Below are 21,709 nucleotides of genomic sequence, written 5' to 3'. Positions count from 1 at the left end.
ATGCAATTTGTTAATATTTCATACCTTGATTTCGTAGTTACTGTAATCTAAAGATACATTTGTAATACTTAAATCTTATGCCTCACTGTCAGTTATGCTTTTTCGAACAAAGATTGATTTTCTAGAGAGGAGATTTTTGCCATATTGTATTGTGTTGTATTTATTTACATTCCATAGTATTTGTACATCGCTTCACAACTAGAATATGGAACATGTCAAACGAAAAAAAAATCTTAATAGTATTATAAAGTCTTAATTATAGTCACAGTCTAGTTGAAATATATACAGAAGAGTTTCACAATATAGTCTACCAGTACAACACAAAGTTTTAGTATCAGTACTTAATACAATACAGAACATAAAGTCAGAAACTAGTTTATACGCATGTATTATATATTCCATATACCCTAATATTATTTAATATTCGTGCTGTTCTCTCCCCCCCCCCCCTTTCCTCTTTCCTGAAAGTTCATTCCTTAATGTAACACGCTAAGACTGAAGACTTAACAAACAGCAACACTCCATTTATATTGTATTTGTCATATTAAGAAAAATATCTGGTACCGTAAAATGGGGTGAATAGGATCAGTGGGGGGGAATAGGATCAAAACTTTATTCTTGGTTATAAAGTTTGTTATAAACTGTACTTGAGCGGGATCACAGTCATTGGTTACTATTATTGTTCTAGTAAGCAATGACTGTCTTCCCGCTCAATTGCAGTTTATAACAAACTTTATAACCAAGAATAAAGTTTTGATCCTATTCCCCCCCCACTGATCATATTCACCCCATTTTACGGTACATTCTGCTTCAACTTTTCTTCATACATTTTGTCATCACTGTTGCAATAATGGAAAGAAACTAAATTTACATATACACAGATTCTGTTCAAGTTAGATAATTGTGGTTGTTTCGTACATATAAACTTTCTGAATGTTGGAATAGTTATGTTATCTCTTGTTAACGAAACCATTGTCTCTTAAATTCTGATTTAAATATTAAAGTGAGGAAAAAGAAATAATAAATTTAATAAATGGTGTTAACATCATTCTGTATTCCACTTAATTCACTACATTCACTAGAATTTATGTATCTTAAATTTGTATGACAAGATCTGACTTATATCCTCTGCAGATTTACGAGCACTCTGAACATACATGATTGCATATATTACTACAGAGGTGAAGTGCAACTTATTATCATGTTAATATATCTATCTTGTTAATGTTAATACACAGAGAGAATAAGTGAAAATTGTTGTCTTCTATGATATTGACACAAGTTTATTGCAATGAAAATGTCCAATGAAACTCAATTGAAGTTGCATGTGCCAGTGTTATAAAATGATACTGAATCATGTTTCTAGTAATAAACTTTTATCAATGAAAATTGCAGGTTTTCGTGGTGCATTATTACAGTGAACTGCTTCTTGCTATAATGAAGCATTTTTTTGAAGGTTTGTTTTTTTCTGCTTGTAGTATTAAAAATGTTTAATAAATCATATGCAAACTTTAGTTTAAGTAAATATGTTTTGTAGCTTATATATCAATTCTAATAATTTTTTTCTTTTTTATTGTTTAAATCATTTCATTCTCTGATAATAGTTAAATACAGGTTAGTCCACCACTATGGAATAATGGTTAGCGTGTCTGACTGTGAAACGAGCAGACCAGGGTTCAATTCCTGGTTGGAACAAGTTATCTGGTTGAGGTTTTTCTTCGGAGTTTTCCCTCAACTCGTTAAGAGCAAATGCTGGTTAACTTTCACTGCTGAACCCTGGACTCATTTCACTGGAATTATCACCTTCATTTCACTTAGACACTAGATAACTATCACAGATGATAAAGTGAGTTTTAAACGAAAGAAAGACTGCTCAATTGAAACAATTGAAACAGACACAAATTAGCCCTATAAATGCATATGATAAATATACATATTTAAACAATGAAAAATAATGATTGTAATACAAGTTGGATGAAAGTTGTTTACTTCTCACTGCCATTGGATATTGGTATTTCTTGTGAAATAGAGATTGGAGAATTCGAATAAATGTTTATTCTCCTTGAAATTCGCATGTAAATCAATGTTAAAAATTCACATTTAATTAGATTTTTCGAAGCTTCTATTTAGAAAATTCGAAGTGAGAACTTTATTGATTTCAAAAAATATATTGTCCAATTTGGAATTATAGAAAAAGCAATTTTGAGTTGCATCTGCCTTGCAGTTTATAAAGGAGCACAGTGTCAAATATGCATTTCAGTAGCATCATCGTTATCTTTGTTTTTATCATGCAAAAGAAAAAATATGCCTGTCACGATCATCGGAAGTTCTGACAGAATTGTTCAAGTTACTTTTACCTTGCTCTTGCAATATTTTGGTCCTGGCAGATTTATAGTTGAATTGTTTTAGAATACAGTCGTCACTTTTTTTCAGTGTAATCCTTCCATTATTATTTCTATATTATTAGCTTATTTTTTATTCTGACAGCTTTATATATTTAACATCTAAAAGTGTTAATTCTGCAATGTTTCTGTTGTTTTAGATTTTTATATTATCTTTTGTCAAAGCCCAAAATTCAGAGGCATATAGTAATATGGGAATTGTCGTAACTTTTTAAAATAGAAGTTTGTACTATACTTTTCTAATATTGGTTTTATCATGACTGTGTAGTTGAATTTATTTCTTTTGTTTTTCTATCAACAAGTACTATGTTTGTTTTCACAATTTCCCATCTCTTAAGACCAATATTATTTCGATATCCTTATATCGGTACTGTAATTATGAGTCCATGACGTTTTATTTAATTTAAGAATGCTATCAGTAAGTTATTTTAGGAACTAAATAATAAAACTTGGTTATCAACAAGTAAATTTATATCTATAAATGTACTTGCTTGGCTGGCATAGACTGCATAACTTCCCACAGTTTTTTATTCATATAACTAGTTAATAATAGCATGCACACAATTTTATTATATTTTTATTTCATAATCAGTGCTAACCTATGTTATAGAAGTTCAAATTGGTGTCCTTCTGCATTCACACATTTCCGTCATCATTTTGTGAAAGTTTTGTGAATAACGTGCATGATGGAAAAATATACCTATGTCTTATTTTCTTCCCTAGTAGACATGGTCCATTTCCACAGCTACATAAATTTAAAAAAATTGCTGCTACTGGTCCACTGAAAACAAGAGATTATTCACGAGGTACCACCACATAACAAGAAAGTTGGTGTACAGTGTGCTATGAGTAGACAAAGAATTTGTTGGTTCATTTTTTTTTTTTTTTTTTTTTTTAATTTTAGGAAACAAGTAATATTAATACCATTAGATACATGAATTGATTTTATACCACTTTTTTACAAGAGTTGACCGAGATGGAACAAAAATTCCACAACTACTGATTAAGTGAGTGTTTCTCTTCACGAAATTAATCAACTGTTTCAGGACAGAGAGATTGGTATTAACATGTGGCCTCCTCAATTCCCGATCTGACTCCTATCTTAGAGTTCATTGAAAAATACAAAGTCTACAGAACAAATACACTCTCCTTAGGAAATCACTAAGAAAATATCAATCAGGAGAATGGCTCTATTTTTCAGTGGGAATTTGAACAAGTGATGGAGAATATGTTACACAGCTGACAAAAATGTATGGGAAAGGACAGCTCGCAGTCTCAGTATGTTCTTGATTAAACTGGGTGAGTACATAACATATTACCAGCATCAACTCAGTGTGCCACATGGCTTATAGTGTACTGTTGCTATGCATAGAAAAGCCATGATGTGGGCAGACCACGTTAGACTGAGAGAAACTGTATAACTCATACATTTTGTGCTTGATTAACCAGCAATAGATATAAATCATAATTGTCATAATAAATAAATCACTATTTGTTCCAGCAACTCAAAGACATATGTCTAGCACACTTGGAGGATTTGATTTATAGATCCTCTGAGTGTTCTAAATGTGCTAAGGACTTCTGAGAAAGTGCCAGAAGGTGGTGTGGATTTTGAAGTTATGTGATTGCAAAAGCTGACAGAATATACACTATGCAAATTTTACGATTTCTTTACTGTGTACATATGATTGTATATACTACAGAGGCTAAGTGCAAGTCATTGAATGATGTGAATAAAAAAGTGAGTAAACTCAGGAATTAGAGGTAGGGAGTGGATTGAGTGCAACATCATTCCCAACTTTTCGCTCAGGTTCCATGTAAATAAAACTCATGTTGAGTGAAAGATAGAGACTCGGGCATGTAGAGAGATTGAAGTGTGCCACCTCCAGTCTTGCACTGTATAAACATTCTGCATATCTTGAGGATTTAAAACCCTAGATCAGTTCTGTTGTGAAATACATCAGATATAAAATGGAGAGTGTAGAAAATATGCTTTTTGTATTTTGGATCCCATATAACAAGCTCAGCTTGATTACATGCCAAAGATTCAGTAACTGTATTGTGTGACCACTCACTTATTGTACTATTCTTATTATCCAAATTAAAAAAAAAGTTACTGTTCAGTCAAAGCATGCTTCTGCCATCAGTGCAAACACTACTGACACTACCAGCATAGCTGAGGTACCAAATGCGTTTGCCTGCTGATTCGGAGATGCACTCAGTTGTTTCTTCAATTCTCACCTGGTTGTGTTTTCCCCTGCCATAAATGTAATCTATGGCAAATCCTCAGCCACTTCATGCCAAACCTAATAATCGATACAGCATCATTCAATAACGTACTAAAAACACAACTGGTGATGCCGAGAGTTTAGAGGACGTACTTGTCATTCACTTCCTTTGACTCACACAAAATACCGACATGGTAAGGACAGCCAATGAGACAAGGTCAGACGAGCAAGCTGATCACACCCATTATACTCTTGCACTCAAGCTGCCTTTGGTCGACTTGACGAGAATGTGGAGCTAGCTGCAGAAAACATGGGGATTTTACTTGAAGCAAATAAAGAGATAGGTTGGGAATTAAATCCCGAAAAGACAAAGTGTATGATTATGTCTCCTGACCAGAACATAGTACGAAATGGAAATATAAAAATTGGAAATGTATCCTTTGAAGAGGTGGAAAAATTGAAATATCTTGTAGCAACAGTAACAAATATAAATGACACTCAGGAGGAAATAAAACGCAGAATAAATATGGGAAATGCCTGTTATTATTTGGTTGAGAAACTTTTGTCATCCTGTCTGCTCACAAAAAAGCTGAAAGTTAGAATTTATAAAACAGTTATATTACCATTTGTTACATATGATTGTGAAACTTGGACTCTCACTCTGAGAGAGGAACAGAGATTAAGGGTGTTAAGAATAAGGTGCTTAGAAAAATATTTGGGGCTAAGAGGGATGAAGTTACAGGAGAATGGAGAAAGTTACACAATACAGAAATGCACTCATTGTATTCTTCATCTAACATAATTAGAAACATTAAATCCAGATGGGCAGGGCATGTAGCACATACGGGCGAATCCAGAAATGGATATAGAGCACTGGTACTCACTAGAAATTACAAGAGAGCTGAATATAAGAAACATTATCTGTCGGAGAGCCGCGCCAAATTTCACAGTACTCAAACTTGGTAACACGCAGCCTTATTACATTTGTGGATAAACACATTCATTACTGATTACTATCATTGACTTTTATATTATTGGTTAACTGTTTTGTATTATTATTATTATTATTATTATTATTATTATTATTATTATTATCATTATTATTGCATAATTTTAAGTTATGTAGACTACTGCTGTGAAGTTGAAGGTCGAACTCTGCTACTCTCCTGCGCAATTTTGTCAATACGAGCTTGTTGATTTGTGACATATCTTCAGCAGGTTTTCCAAGTGAACATTGGTGAGACGAGATCTATGTTTATCCTTGATGAACTTTATCTTGCTGAAAGTCATTTCACAAATATACATTGATCTGAAAAGACACAAAATTTTATATGCACACGACACCAAGTTTTCAAACTGTTTTTCTGGAACTGTATTCCAAAACTCTAAAACTGAATTTGTTTTTCGTTTCTTCTTTTCTAGCAAGTATGAAAAAAAAATCATGCTCCCAACTGTCTTGAAAAACTATTCTTTCCTCTTCCAGTTTTCTTTTTTTTTTCCTTTCGAAAAAACATCAGCCATTATTAAACAATTCACTGCAATAAACATATCGCTATCGATTAACTGTTCAACTGAATAGGAGTATAACAGTAACCAAGTATTCAGTCGCTTGTTCATAGAAACTAAGAAAAATGTATATTTCATTTTGAAAGCTTCTGATGACAGTGAACAAATTCAAACCATCTGCCAAACAAATGTACACTTCATCAAAACCAGTAAGGTTGAACATAGAAATTGAATATATTGCACTCTTGAATACGTGTGCTACTGCACTGCACTGCTAGGAATGACAGGGATATCCAAAGTTTTGTAGAATTTCAATAAAGATATATTTATACTTAGAATTTAGATGTTAATGTAATGAAAGTAAAATTATTCAAAGAGCTACAATAAATGTCCTCGAGAGCCGCATGCGGCCATGAGTACAGCTGATATAGATTGTTAGTTGGGAGGCCAGAGGAAAAAAACCTTTGGGGAAGCCAAGACATAGATGGGAGGATAATATTAAAATGGATTTGAGGGAGGTGGGATATGATGGTAGGGACTGGATTAATCTTGCTCAGGATATGGACTGATGGTGGGCTTATGTGAGGGTGGCAATGAACCTCCGGGTTCTCTAAAAGCAATTTGTGAGTAAGTGGAGCTAGCTTAAAAAAGCAAGATATCTGACTAAATTTATAAATTGTATTGTTTAAGTAGCTGTATGTAATTAATGTCTGCAGAAATTCACATAAAATAGTTACTGGCATCTTGGAATCATGTGTAATTTGTTTTGCTATTTACGAAAATTATATTTAAAACTGAGCCATCATAGTGATCACGTGCCTAGAGTGCTGGACTTATGATCCTGTGGACCCGGGTTCGATCCCTGCAATATCCCCAGTTTAACTTCTGTTAGGCAAGCCCCTCATTCAGGTAACTTAGGAGTTTTCTCCAGGAACTCTGTTTCCCCTGTGGCATACCAACAAATCTCCATCATCTTATCTCCTTCCTATGCCACAAAGGTAGTATTAATGTTTTGTAATGATATCCTCATAGCTCTTACTTTATAAATACTCAACAATTAATTTATTATGAAAAAGAATAAATAAATTATCATCATCTCTCCTCCTTTTTAAACAAAAGTATATTAAGGATGTGATCCAGTGAATTATAGGATTTTAACCATTTCCATTTATAAACTCATTTTGGCAATAAGGAAATACATACTGATTTCCAAAAGTGCATACTCAAATCTTCAAGAAAGTAATTTTTTAGAGAAAAATACAGCTTTTTTTGCTGTATTTCCATATTGTCTAGGTTTGCGTTAGTGTGATGAAGTATGGTAGTTCATTCGTCCCTTGAAAAGTAGCAGTGGAACAAATGGTTCCGATATATATTGACGTAAATACGTTTTTCCTTTTAAGTTAATTATTTAAGGAAATAATTTATGAAGAACAGCCATGGTACTCTCTGCATAGGATGATGCAAAACTCAAGTTGTTATTGTTAACAATCTGCTAGTGCCTTTATTTGCACAATTCTATGCCTGTACTTTCCAACTATTTTCCCAACCTTAATTATATTTTTGAAAAGGCGTTGATTACATTACCTTCATCCTCATTGTTATTGAACAATAATTGACAGTTATAGTTGACGCAGTACTGGATCAAACACATTTTCTTCTCTTACAATTTCTCTTGAATAACTCTTCAGCATAGGCGAGCTTACGTCTTTTTATATTTTTTCTGTGCTTTTGTAATTACTAGTGTAAAGCAATTATTTAAATATTATCTTTAAGTCCTTATTGTTTTATCTGAAGAAATTTTCTGTTGCGAGTACAATTGTAATTCCTCTGACACAAATAATTTGGAATGTACTGCCTATACTATTTCATTTACCGCATATCACAAAAACACAAAATATTTTAATCGGTAATTTAATGATGCTGTACTTAGTATTAGTGGCATTGGTGATAATGAGATGTCATTTGGTGAAATGAGCTTGAGAATTCACTGTAGAATCAGATAATACTCAATCATGTAATCATCACAAGCAGCCTGACTGAAGCTCCAGAACACGAGTCCAACTCACTACCACCTAAGCTACACCAGTGGCTAAAATATTTTTAAGCTTCTAGTTTACACAACAGAGTTATATATTTTACCTATTTGTAGCCACAACAATTAAAACACAGAACAAGCAAAAACAATGTAATTTCTCAGCCTGGTGCATAGGTTGTTTCTGCTTGACTGCAGGAGAAAGTTAAAGAGTGAAGAATATGCATGCACAGTCCAAAATTACTTCTCACTTAGTTCTCTAAAAGAGAATATCTGAATCTCAGATGACAAATGTAGCATGCACAAGATATCAAGAGCAATCAATTCTTTTTCCGAGGTTTTCCCTTAACCAATTGAAGCGGAATTATTGGGTAACTTTCAGCATTGGACCTCAGGTTCATTTTGCTATCATTTCTTCTCGCGTAATTATCATCATTATCCTAGCCCACGTTAAGTTCATGGAGCAGCATTCTGTATATTACAAGAGTGCAGTGGGGTACGCAGAATTTTGTCAAGGGGGGGATCAATATTAAAATTGTTTACAATTTACATTATTGGTACTGTATTTAAAATTTTGTGTACTATTATTATTGTGATTGTTATTATTATTATTATTATTATTATTATTGTTGTTGTTGTTATTATTATTATTATTATTATTATTATTATTATTATTATTATTATTAATATTGCGGTAGATATATTTATCAATAAGAGGAAAGAAAAGTAAACCATAATTAAATATATACAGGAGATTGATATTAAATAATTAAGTTTATAGTGCGAAAGATTTTGATGTGGCATAGAGGTGATATTTCAAAAGTAAAGATGATGATGTAGGCTACTGTTACATACGATAAAATTAGTTAACTTCATGGCTTCAGGTACCACTTAACTGAATTCATTGGCAACTGTTTTCTTGATTCGTTGTAGATGACATACTTATTTTACTGAACACAGTTCTACATTGTAATTGATCATTAAAACATGTAGCCTGTTAATGTATATGATTCTTGTACTAGCATGTTACTTTTATATTATTGGTACTCACATCAACTTTAGTTTTTAAAGATTTTATAATAATCTGTCCTATTTTAATGCAGTTTTAAAATTTTACGATTATATGTCTTATTGAAACTTTATTATTAAATCTTGCTGTTTCAAATAATCTATTAACAAAGCAGTGTGAATTAATTCTAACTGTAAATTTATGTATTAATTATTATTTCTTATTATTCAGGTAATTAGATTCTTGGTACATGAAAATCTTAATATTTCTATTATTTAATATGTATGTGAAGTGTCGTGATTTCTCTGAGCAACATGAACATAAATCTGAAGCACCATATTTGGAACTATTAAATGACATAGCTGCTGTTACTTTTCCGATGAAATTAGTGTTGTGCTCTTTTTTTCCATGAACATTGAAGAGTTGTACTGCCTGTAATGCATTGTTACTTTCAGATGAATTCTATTTATTACTGCTAAGACTAAGCTTAGTATAAAAAAAATGGATGTGTAGTTTATGTACTTCATTTTCCTGACAATATCTCAAGTGAATCCACTCTTTCCTGCCTTGTTCTGTTATTTAAACAATAACATCACTTTATTTACATTACAGAGAATTAAGAAATGTATGAATCTTTGTGTTATTCGCACATTATAATTTCCTTTCATCCATTGTCAGATATCTAATGTATTTACAGAATTTATTACCCTATTTCTTGTACTTGTAAACAAGTAACATTTGGATGCTACTGAAACCTAGCGTTGTAATAGAGATGCTATGTGCTAAAATGATAAATAATGTCATTGTTGCGTTTGTTTGTTTTCATACTAGTATATATTATGTATAGGCACATATTTTAACATTGGCGAGTAAAATTGAATTGAACACACAATATTGCTGCGCATATATTTCACTGGCGGAAACAAATGTAAATATGTAATGCATAGAGTAAGTAATGCTAGTAATATGATATTCGTGAATAAGACTATTTTATCTTCTTTCTAGGTCATCAAGAAGTTTTCTTTGGATATTGGATCCTACATCAGCAGAAGCAATTCCTGTTCCCTCTATGCAACCATTAGGATCAATTTCACTGCCAAGCAATGAAGCTTCGAGCAGAGACATATCCAAGTCACATTCAGTGTTATTTATCACACCCTTTCAAACATTAGGAATGTCACCAAAACCAGTTCAGTCACTTGTAATTCCAACTCAAAGAAAGCAATTTACTGCTGTTAAACAAAAGCCTGCGAAAAATCCAGAACCCAAAAATATAACTTGTACAACATGTGGAAAAATTTATAAGAACAGGGCAAAATATGAGTATCATCTGCAGCATCATGCAGCCCCAAAGAAGTATCATTGCCCAATTTGCAACAAAGGTTTCTTCCAGCAGAACCGGCTCAGGAGGCACTCTGTTACACACAACACGAAAAGGCCATTCAAATGTGATGTCTGTAATAAGACTTTCAAGCAAAGTGATAGTCTCAATGCTCACAAGAAGCGACACATAGCACCCAAACAGTTTGTATGTGATGCTTGTGGATATGCAACTATCAGCAAGCTGTCCCTGAAGATGCACAAGAAGAGACACACCCGTGACTACAAGTTTACGTGTGAGCTGTGTGGGAAGGGCTATTACACCAATGCTGAAATCAGAGCACACATGGCATCCCATGCAGGAGAGAAACATCAGTGTGAGTTTTGTGGTAAAGGCTTCTCCAGCACCACATACTTACGCATACACCAAAGAACTCACGATCAAACTAGAAGTGTAGAGGAATTTGTTTGTGACATATGCGGTAGAAAGTTTATGTCTAAGCAAGGTTTGCGACATCACAAACGACGTCATGCTGGAGACTCCAAATTCATTTGTGATGTGTGTGGGAAGAGCATAGGTAGCAAGAACTCGCTTCTAAATCATCGTCTTGTTCACACTGGTGAAAAACCATTCAACTGTGCTGTGTGTTCCAAATCATTCCGTTCGCGCTCCTATCTGAAAGACCATATCCGTGCACACAATGGGGAGAAGCCCCACAAATGTACTGAATGTGGGAAATCTTTCACGCAGCGGAGTACGCTGGTTATCCACATGAGATACCACACTGGACAGAGGCCTTACAAATGTCATCTTTGTAATAAGGGATTTGTTACAAAGACACTCATGATTACCCATCAGAAAAGTCACTGATACTTTGTTATAGAATTTTGGATGCATTTGTATTTGTAAGTAGCTTTTTGGATAGAATGATGAATGTCTTTCACTGGCAGAAGAGTTGCATGTCTAGAATTGTACTATGGGAATTAATTTGGTTTTAATTTACAGATAATCATTGCATATTTCGAAACAAAAAGAGCTGGTGGGCCGAAAATTTAGAGATAGATATGAGAGGGAAACGAAGTTCCATTCAATACACACTATATCCACCACAAAAGCTCTGTAAACTTTCAGTTTTTAATATTAATGTTTAAGTACTTAGCAGAGAAATGTTCTGAACCTGAAAAATTTTTGCAGCTACTCTTTTCACTGCTGCTCCTACACCTATTACTATTATTACTTCTACTACCAGTATGTGAATTACTGAGAACAATGGAAATATTTGCCCTCTACATCTTTTTACGTTTCCCACAAATAATTTGAATTACTAATCTGGGAGGAAGTAATTTCCCTTTTCCTGTCTCTTATTGTGGAATATAAACTTTTTATTGAAACAACAAAATGTACACGAAAGAAAAATAAACTTTTTAGGATAGTAGTTAAGTGACATAACTGATTACTCAAACTAACAACCAACATAACCAATTACCCGGACTATAAACAATTTGTTCAGCTTTTAAAATGTTAAATGTTGATTTATCTTTTGCTTTCGATCACGACGTTAATTAAATAAACACTAAAATAAGACTTTCAATATATTTTATTTATCTTACACATGTGTGTGTGTCCTCCTGTGATCTAATTGTATCATAATACTATTTCGAGCATTTTAAAATTTAAATTGTATTTACTATACAAGGTTTAAAGCTGATCTACTTTTACGAAGATTATTTTCGCAACAGACAAATTAATACAAACATAAAGAACAGTCAGTAATGTGAGTTGTCAGTTTGATATAGATCATTTTGTAAAATAACTATGTATATTAAGAAGAAAATATAAGTTACTAAAGAAATGTGATGTTGTTATTAAAGACAGTTAACAGTTAAAAATATAATGCTTGTTTACGATGTACAAAGAAAATGTTTGCATGTGTTATGTAGTATTAGTTTTCTGTATGATTTAGAATGAGTGAAATATATTTTTAACAGATAAACCAAAATTTTTAGCAAATGTTGCATTCTCACAAGAATGAAGTTAGTTAAATAGTGTGTCTCTTGTGTGTGATAATTGATCATTTCCTTTGCATTAATGTCAAGCATTTAAGATACAAATGAAGAAATAGTTTGTCGAATTGAAGAAAGTTAAGGTTAAGTGACTAAATATAAGTAATCACAACAATTGTAAACAGGCACATAACCAGGATTTCATTTTTGATGTGATCCGGAGAAGTGGATATCACTCCAGTTTCGAGACTGTGCACAGCAGGAAGAAATATTATGTACCTGTTAAAGTAATAAGTTTAAAAATTAATATAAATAATATGATAACCAAATTTACAACTGGAATTTTAATTAGTTGAAATTTCAGGAGGGCAGGGAAAAGGACTGACCCTCTGAATTCTACTTCACTCGAGAATTATAACTATAACTTACTATAGTTTGGTATCTGCTTCAGTCTCCATCTCTTCATGAAAATGTATAATTGACACACTGATTGCTGTTGCTACTAGTGCTACAATGTTTTTAATTTTATTGGACTAATATTTTAATAAATAAATAAATTAGTAAATGAATGAATAGCTTTGACTACTGCGAAAGTCTCAGAATCAGCTAATGAATGTACAGTGATTCTCGGATCTTTCTAATAAGAACTTAGCTGTTGTCATTCCCTTTAATACAGATAATGAAATCAATGGTTTAATTTTATTAAAGAGAAAGTAACTTAAAAGAAAGTTATGTTAAGTTGCCATCTCAAAAAAAAAGAAACACAAGAAATAGCTGAGCAGCAGCAACAGCCATTTTAGAAGTTGAATATCAGACATTATTTCTAATTCTGTAAATAACATTCCTCCAGAAATGTATAATACTGAGCTTTTACTTTATGCAACATTTGTAGAAAGGGACTTGATAACACTACGGAACAAAAAAAAAAATTTTTTGTCATATCTTCAAAGTGAAAATGGCTGATTCTTATGGATATCCATGCACTGATTCCGAAAATGTCTTTGGATTTTTCCTATAAAACTTAGTTTATAAGATATAAGATATCCAAGAAAAAATGAAATACAGCTATAATTATGCAATTTTTAATTGTCAATTTAAATGCGAATTGAAATTTTGGTATTTTTAAGGACAATGAAAGGTACTTATTAATCAAAATAACAATGAAATGAATATATAAACCGTTTAAAATATTAACAATAGAAATATTAGAACTCATACCTACATAGGTCCTAAAAATGCTTACTTTCTTGGTAGCTTTCTCTTGTAGCCAGAATTACTGCCCCTCTTCAGAAACCAGCAATGATCCCCCAACATTGCAGGATCCCAACGACCTTGATAACATTTTTCCATTATGGCTATATTCTCATAAAAACTTGTCTTTTAAAAGCTTCCTTATCTGTGGGCCAAGGAAAATATCCGCCTTTAAGTTTGTAAATGTTAAACTGAGAAATAATTCTTGCAGGTAACAGAAACCATTGCCTTCTGTATCCAGCCCTTTGACAAACAGTTTCATTAATTCCGATTTTATGTGCAGAGGGGACGGGAGAACATTTTATGGCATTCACAACTGCGTTATGTTTCACATTGCATTGAATTTCTGGCTAGTTTCCCAATGTTTAATTTATAATGTTTTGGAGCCCACTTTTTGTCTTGATCACTAATTTTGCAACCAAAGTAGTGAAAGTAAGCTGTTCTAGTAATTTTATAAATTTTTTCCTTTGAGATTTTGGTGTGAACTTCCACAAATGCAACAAAAATTTTCTATATTATTACGACAGTGACATCTATTATTTTTACCCATGTTGAGCACAGAAATAAAATCAATGCACCAACTAACAGTAAGACACTATTATCTTGCCTCAAAGGACAACATAATTGGTCTATAATTCATCAAACCATATCTCCAAACTAAAGTTTCACCCAGCAGCATTTTAAATGAAACAATAACATGTTTATTACTATATTTATATTTTGAAAAACACTTCTTTTCAATACAATACAATTTAGTTTTTCTCCTTTGGTAATCCCATCCCAGGCAAGGAACTTACAATAATAAAGTTCTAGCTGCTTCATACATGACACACAATGGGTTTAGGGATTAGGGAATGCTCAAAGTATAAACATTGTGAAGAGTAAGAATTGTGTTTTAAACTGCAATTTTACAAAATATACGAGTAAGTAACAAAGCCGTAGTACCGTATACTGTACATGATATTATTGTTACCATAATCGTGAATCGAATATAAATAAAAACTGAGACCCGCTAGGCTAATTTAAACAACATATTCGGTTTCTACATATAAAAATTGACTTAAAAGAGCCATTAGTTTCTTGAATGTAAAAATCAGGTTCCCAAATGATCATGAAAGAATATGCTTGAAAGACACAAATATGCAGATTTAGATCATCAGAAAAAGCGAAAACTTTATAGTTGGATCAAGAACATAGACCTGATATTTTGCATCTATTACAATATCAACTCTTCTGTTAGAGCTATTTGTTGATATATAATGTATTCTTCAAACACTTGCCATTTTTGGAAGCGTAGTGAAGATGCCAATGCTGAATGAACTCTATGACGTCCTGATTTCCTCTGAAGTTCCCCTTTAGTGCAGAAGCCAAACACATTCCACAAAAAAAAAAAAAAAAATGGATGTGTGTAGTTTTTAGTGCTAATCATAAGAGTACAGCAAGACGTGTGTGTATCTCTAGCAGATAAAACTAGAAGCAGCTGCTTAGAATGAGATGGGATATTTTGTTTGAAAATGTCTTCCTTTATCTATATCTTTCTGTTCCTTCCCTCTCCATTTCTGCTTTTCTTTAATGTGCGTAATTTGTATTATTAATTCCAGTAGGAGTTCACTGTTTTAATTCTTGTTTTAGCATTATGAAATTAAAACAAGGACTCATCTTGATTGTGCAGTTGTGTTAACATGTTGACTACTATTAGGAGATGAGGCTCTAAAAATTGTGTCATGAAGTCATTCTGCCATGTAGAACTCTGTTTCATTGTAGCAACATTATTACTAATAAAATTTATTAATATTCGTCTGCTGCTGAACTGCAGTTGACAACAAGGGTCCAGAATACAAATGAATTGTGCAACAATTATGCAATTTCAGCAATGGATTTAGCAATTACATTAATAAATTTAGATAATAAAACTTTCAATTTCTGAAGAAAAAAATACAAACAATGTGGAATAATATCAAATGTTAAAAAATCAACAGTAGTTTAAAATATTAATTAATTAAAATAATATAATTGATGGTGAAGATTCCTGAAGGAATCTTTTATTACATCAATAATTTTAATTTCATGCAAGGAATTTACCATGAAACCTAAGTCTATTAAGATTTTATGTACAAATTTTCTAACATGTGCCCTGGCTCCAAACAATAAACTGTATACAGTATTTTCCAATTATGTAAAGGGATGTTATATTTTGTGAGGTACCGTAAAACGGGGTGACTTGATATGCTGGGGGGGAACTTGATACATTTTGTAGGTTGATGTTTCGGAACTGAAACATCAACCTACAAAACATATCAAGTCTGCCCAGCATATCAAGTTACCCTGTTTTATACGCTGGGGGACTTGATACGTTTTTTAGGTTGATGTCATATCAAGTCACTCCGTTTTACGGTAGGGGAGACAATCTCCAGTAATATCTCTCTTCTCTTGATCTACTCCGGCTTGCATTGTAGTTTTCTCAAACCTTATAGTTGAATCAAGAACATAGTCCTTCTGTTGTTTTGTGTCAATTGCAACAATATCAACTCTTCTGTTGGAGCCATTTGTTGATATATAATGTACTTCTTCTAACACTTGCCATTTTTGGGAATGTAGTAAAGACACCAGTGCTAAATGAACTCTATGAGGTCTTTAGTTTCTTTGAAGTTCCCCTTTAGTGCAGAAGCCTAACACATTTCACAAAAAAAATGGATGTGTGTAGCTTTTAGTGCTGATCATAAGAGTACAGCAAGACCTGTGTGTATCTCTAGCAGATAAAACTAGAAACATCTGCTTAAAATGAGATGGGATATTTTGTTTTGAAAATATATAGTAAACTATTTGAACTGTTTATCATGCATTAAACATTGAACATCTGCCTACTTTTCTGTAGTAAAGTAAATATTTGCAAACGCAATATGCCTTTCTTCCTTTTATTTTTATTTTCTAAGATGCATAACCGAAAAATGGTGATCTTGTTATGTTTTTAGACTTAACAAATGTATCATTTGAGGTGACGTCTACTTGAAATTACTGTAAGTGCTGTGTGTATGTGGAAATGCACACATGCACATACACACACACACAAAATGTTAAAAAGGGTTTTCGGAGAATGAATAATGATAATTCTGAACATTCACTGTAAACAACTTAATTAAATTACTATACTTACAGAGAATGTTTATTTTGTTCGTAACCATAGATATTGAATTAGCATCCAACTTGCTGTTGAAATATGAGGAACAAGCATAGGCTATTGTTAAATTATGTAACAAATTAATATTATATCGCAGTGTATACAATTTTGAAAATGTATTAAAATTAAATGTGTTACTTTCTTGCACTTAATTCAGACTTCACGCATTCAAAATATAGAACATTAATCAGAGTAGATTAATTGTATATCCACAGGGACAAAATTGCTTAAGCCAGTCATGAAGATATTTGTCATCTCCTCAAATACAAGGAATTTATTAATTTAAACCTCTCTTTTTATGTAAGCACTTCAATCACAATGTATTGTAATAAAATGTAATTATATTTTTAATGTTTGTTATTCCGAGCATTTCCACTGATGATAATTGTAACTAAGAGCGAATTTTATTCTTCTTTCTAGGTCATCAAGAGGATTACTTTGCCTATTGGATACATCAGCAGGAATGACAGCTGTGAAATCTATGCATTTAGTAGATGTTCCAGCTTGTAAATTCGAGAATCCCATCTCACGTATAGCCAATGAAGATCTGTCTAAAGTATTTATGCCCTGCAGCCCTCCGTTTCAAATGCCAGTGCTTTCCTTTGGAGCTGTATCTCAGTTGATTAAAATGGAAACAACAGATTCGTTAGTGGACTTGGAAATAACTCCAGATTCAGAAAAGAATTCAAATGTGCAGTTAAAGATAGACTCTCCTGCAAACAAGGATCCTACAAAGGAAGTTTCAGAAAATAGATCTCAGAATGAATTACCTATAGGAACATCCGCAGACCAAGATGAATTTGATTCGTCTGCAACAGAGTCAGTACCCAGTATTGATTCTTTTTCAGGAGTGCCATTAGAAGAACTTGAAATAATTGCAAAGAAGAATATACTTGCTTGTACTATTTGTGGTCGAATATATAGGAACAAAGCGCAACTAGATAATCACATCCAGGGACATTCTCCAAAATTATTGAATTGTCCAGTATGCAACAAGTCTTTTATCAGACCAAGTGACCTGAAGAAACATGCTGTATCTCATAGCACAGAAAGACCATTTCAATGTGATGTTTGTCATAAATTCTTCAAGAGAATTTTCTCGTTGAGAATGCACATGAGGGTTCACACAGCCCATAAGGAATTTGAGTGTGACCTCTGTGACTATGCTGCAACCAATAGTGCATCTCTAGAGTCTCATAAGAAGAGACACTACCGTAACCACAGTTACATGTGTGATGTGTGCGGCAAGGGCTGTTATACCATCACTCAGCTAAAGACACATATGGCACTGCACACAGGGGAGAAACATCAGTGTGATGTATGCGGAAAATGGTTCTCCCACATCATCTATCTGAAAGCTCACCAGAAAACCCATAATCCAGACAAAACTAGAGTCTTCTTCTGTGATGTATGTGGCAAAACATTGAAGACTTACGATTCTTTTCGATATCACAAGAAAAAGCATTCTGACTCCAGATTTATCTGTGATATATGTGAGAAATCCTTCAAATGCAAAGAATCATTGATAATTCATCATCGTCTTCATTCTGGTGAAAAACCATTTAATTGTGTTGTATGTTCCAAATCGTTCAAGCAACGCAATGCTTTGAAAGTGCACATGCGCACTCACACTGGGGAAAAACCCTACAAGTGCAATGAATGTCATAAATCTTTTACACAGAGTTGTTCTCTGGCCATCCATATGCGGTACCACACCGGACAGCGGCCATATGTGTGCAGTATATGTGGCAAAGGTTTCGTTACCAAGACCCTCATGAAAACCCATGAGAAAACCCACTAATGTCAGCTGATCTGGACGAATAAATCGTTATTTATGTTCTAGTACAGTTAATCTTATTGAAACATTTTGTCTAGAGCTATTCTGTGAGCTAGCAAATTTCTCAAACAGTAACACACCATTTGCAAACAATTAAATTTGAGTGAAGTGCTTGTTGTCAATCTCGCTAATCATTAATGAGGAGTACAAATTATTAAACAGGTTCACCAAAATTGCAGATGATCTTAGAAATGTTTCCTTTCTGCTCCTATTACAATTATATCATGTAATAAAAATTATAAACACTTTCTAATTAGTATACAATGAAAAAACGAACAATCTGTCAAATTTTACTTTTAAATTGAACTACAATGCATGGGTTATTTGCTTATGGAAGTTCTTCAGATGCGTCATAGATACGGAACCATCAGACAAAGATAAAAAGTGGTTTCTGTCTCACTATTGTAAATTTGCCTTGAATATAATATGGAATTATGACCTGTGAAATTTGCTGTAACAAGTAGGCTTTTTTTTCCACTACTGCTGTACCAAACAGCTGTTGTCCTGTGTGGTACTGTTGGGTCTGTAGAAAAAAAAAATGTTTAAACACGTATTCATATTATGGAAAATTTTCCTCTCCTAAAAGTGTATATGATTTCCTGTTCATTAGGAAGACTAATATATTTTGTTAATGTTGCTGCTGTAGAACTTTGTAGTTGTTTAGAGTAAATTTAAAAAATAATAATAATACATTTCCATGTAACAGTTCAAGTACTATGTAAAATAAACACCGAACAGATAATGAGCATATTGTATATAGAATATGATACATAGAAAGAATGTGATAGCAATTCTTGTTTGAAATCAGAATCTGTATTTAAAATTTTGGCATGTCATATATTATTTTTAGGAAATAAGGCTATATATAATTTACAATAATAATAGTCTTTATTAAACACAATGTATACAACTTTCAGCCATTTTTTATTTATTCTGGAGGCCTCGCAGAGTGAGGGTTATTATGTAATATTGGTGGTATGATGATGGTAATGGTGAGAGGAAATGGGAGAATCCCGAGGAAAACTCGTCATGCCCGTTTTGTCCACTACAAATTCCTTCATGACCAATACGGGGATCACACCTAGATCATCACAGTGTACGGCAGAGAGGCTAACTACTATGACTGAGGTTATATATAAAGGTACTATTGCACATCGCTACTTTTGCTGCGCAACTTTTCCACTGCAGCTGCAAAAGTTACACATTGTATTCACATATATGGTAAAAGTAGTGCCCTGCACGCTACCTTTAGAGCATTGCAACTTAAGCACTGCAAAAGTTACAACTAGATTGCGAGTCTGTTCACACAGAAGGTACTACTTTCGCAACCACAGTTTAGCTAGAAGTTTGTGTTGATTCTTCAATGCAACAAATCGCTAAATTGCAAAAAGCGAAAGGTGCTGAGTCAAAGAAAGAATAAAAAATACAGAACAATGTGAAGTTACAATCTCCTTTTATAACTACAATGAAGGGGCACAAAGGTTACTATTCATTATTGTATTGGTTCCAAAGAATGTGAAATTCATTTTAAACATGGCATTCTGAAATTTGCATTCCACTAGCAATTTCTGTTGTGGGAATCAGCATTTGCAAATTCCACAAGCACACTGTTGGTTCAAGTAGGTCTATTAATTAATTTTTTACACTAATTAATATTAAAAAATTGACATTATTTTTATTATAAAATTATTATAAAATGCTATTGGTTATCACTGAAGTATATGAAAATCAATAGCATTATTCTCGTAAGCTATGTTGGCAACCCTCCTGTGTGAAATTATGCTGCAGATAATTATAAAAATGAATTGTCTCATCAACACACATAATTACTCAGTCTGTATTGTGCATTTAATAATTGTTATAAAAAGTCTATTTTCATTAGATCAAACACTAATATATTTACAAACATTATAAAGTATTATTGGCACATTTGGATGGCAACACTGTTCACAATCACTGCAAAAGTTTCAACAAAACCAATATCAAAAACACTGCTGAGAACCCTGTTCCACATTGCTACTTTAAGTTGCACACAGAATGAAAAGGTAGCAAGCAGCTGGTTCGGCAGCCACTTCTTTCTGAGTTCCACATGTCATAATACAAGAGTTGCGTAGCATTTTGAACTGCAGTGCCGTAAAAGTGATGATGTGTGACCGTACATTAATTTACTTGGCATTTCCACATATTCCACATTTGCCACAACTACCTCTCTTGTCTTCTGACAGAGAACAGTACCTTCGGCTATTTTAGTGCACTACTTACTGGACAGATGGCAGATTACAGGTATATACCTATGCGATTAAAAGTGAAACCTAGCTAAACACGGAGCAAATAATGCATATACTTGTACATATAGAGAAATCAATTCATAGTTTGAAAAATGGATCTAGCACACATTGATACAATAAATTATTATCAACACTTACATCATCTTCTCTCACATAACCTGAGTCACCTTTATGGCAGACATGTGACCTCACAGTAGTTTGTCATTTCAACACAGTGGTTCGGTACAGAATTAGGCAAAAAAATTTTTCTAATGGAAACTTATTTGCAGAATAAAAACTTTGTAAAACATGTTAAAAAGTGCATTTATTACTTTTGTATCTCAAGTTATAAATGGATCTCTCTGTACAATATGAAAAGAGTTGAAAGTATGAGATAGCAATTCTTTTTTTAAAATTGTAGTCTGTCTGTTTAAATTTTGACATGCATATTATTTTCAGGTAAGAACATTATTCAACTTAAATCCCCAGGACAGTGGGAATATTTTAACATATATTGTGTTTTTTTCGATATATAATCCTGTATTTATGAAGATACAATGATGACCCACTTTATTATTAAGGGTTTTCTTGTTTATATCCATAATTGGGATCTGATTTGTGGAATTGTGGTAAGACAGGACTTTGTGGAGGAGGCTGTGTTCTGAGACGACCCAC

At 32.9% G+C, this 21,709-nt stretch overlaps 2 protein-coding genes across 2 annotated transcripts in view; both read left to right on the top strand.

The window, feature by feature from the left end:
* LOC138701530 (zinc finger protein ZFP2-like) overlaps window positions 1–21,709 on the top strand; it is a 581,888-nt gene that overhangs the window by 368,456 nt on the left and 191,723 nt on the right. The gene's annotated exons all lie outside the window — the stretch shown is intronic.
* Window positions 3,346–13,272, top strand: LOC138701533 (oocyte zinc finger protein XlCOF6-like). Its single transcript, XM_069828532.1, has 2 exons — window positions 3,346–3,701; window positions 10,183–13,272. The coding sequence occupies exon 2, from the start codon at window positions 10,247–10,249 to the stop codon at window positions 11,366–11,368; it is 1,122 nt and encodes a 373-aa protein (XP_069684633.1). The 5' UTR covers window positions 3,346–3,701; window positions 10,183–10,246; the 3' UTR covers window positions 11,369–13,272.

Source organism: Periplaneta americana, chromosome 6 (assembly GCF_040183065.1).
Source record: "Periplaneta americana isolate PAMFEO1 chromosome 6, P.americana_PAMFEO1_priV1, whole genome shotgun sequence".
NCBI lineage: Eukaryota > Metazoa > Arthropoda > Insecta > Blattodea > Blattidae > Periplaneta > Periplaneta americana.
Note: the sequence above shows the minus strand (reverse complement) of the source record. Positions and strands in the feature narration are given on the sequence as shown.

What these genes read in the sequence shown, in the direction of transcription:
- LOC138701533 (XM_069828532.1), top strand. Translation starts at nt 10,247, where the DNA reads ATGCAACCATTAGGATCAATTTCACTGCCAAGCAATGAAGCTTCGAGC.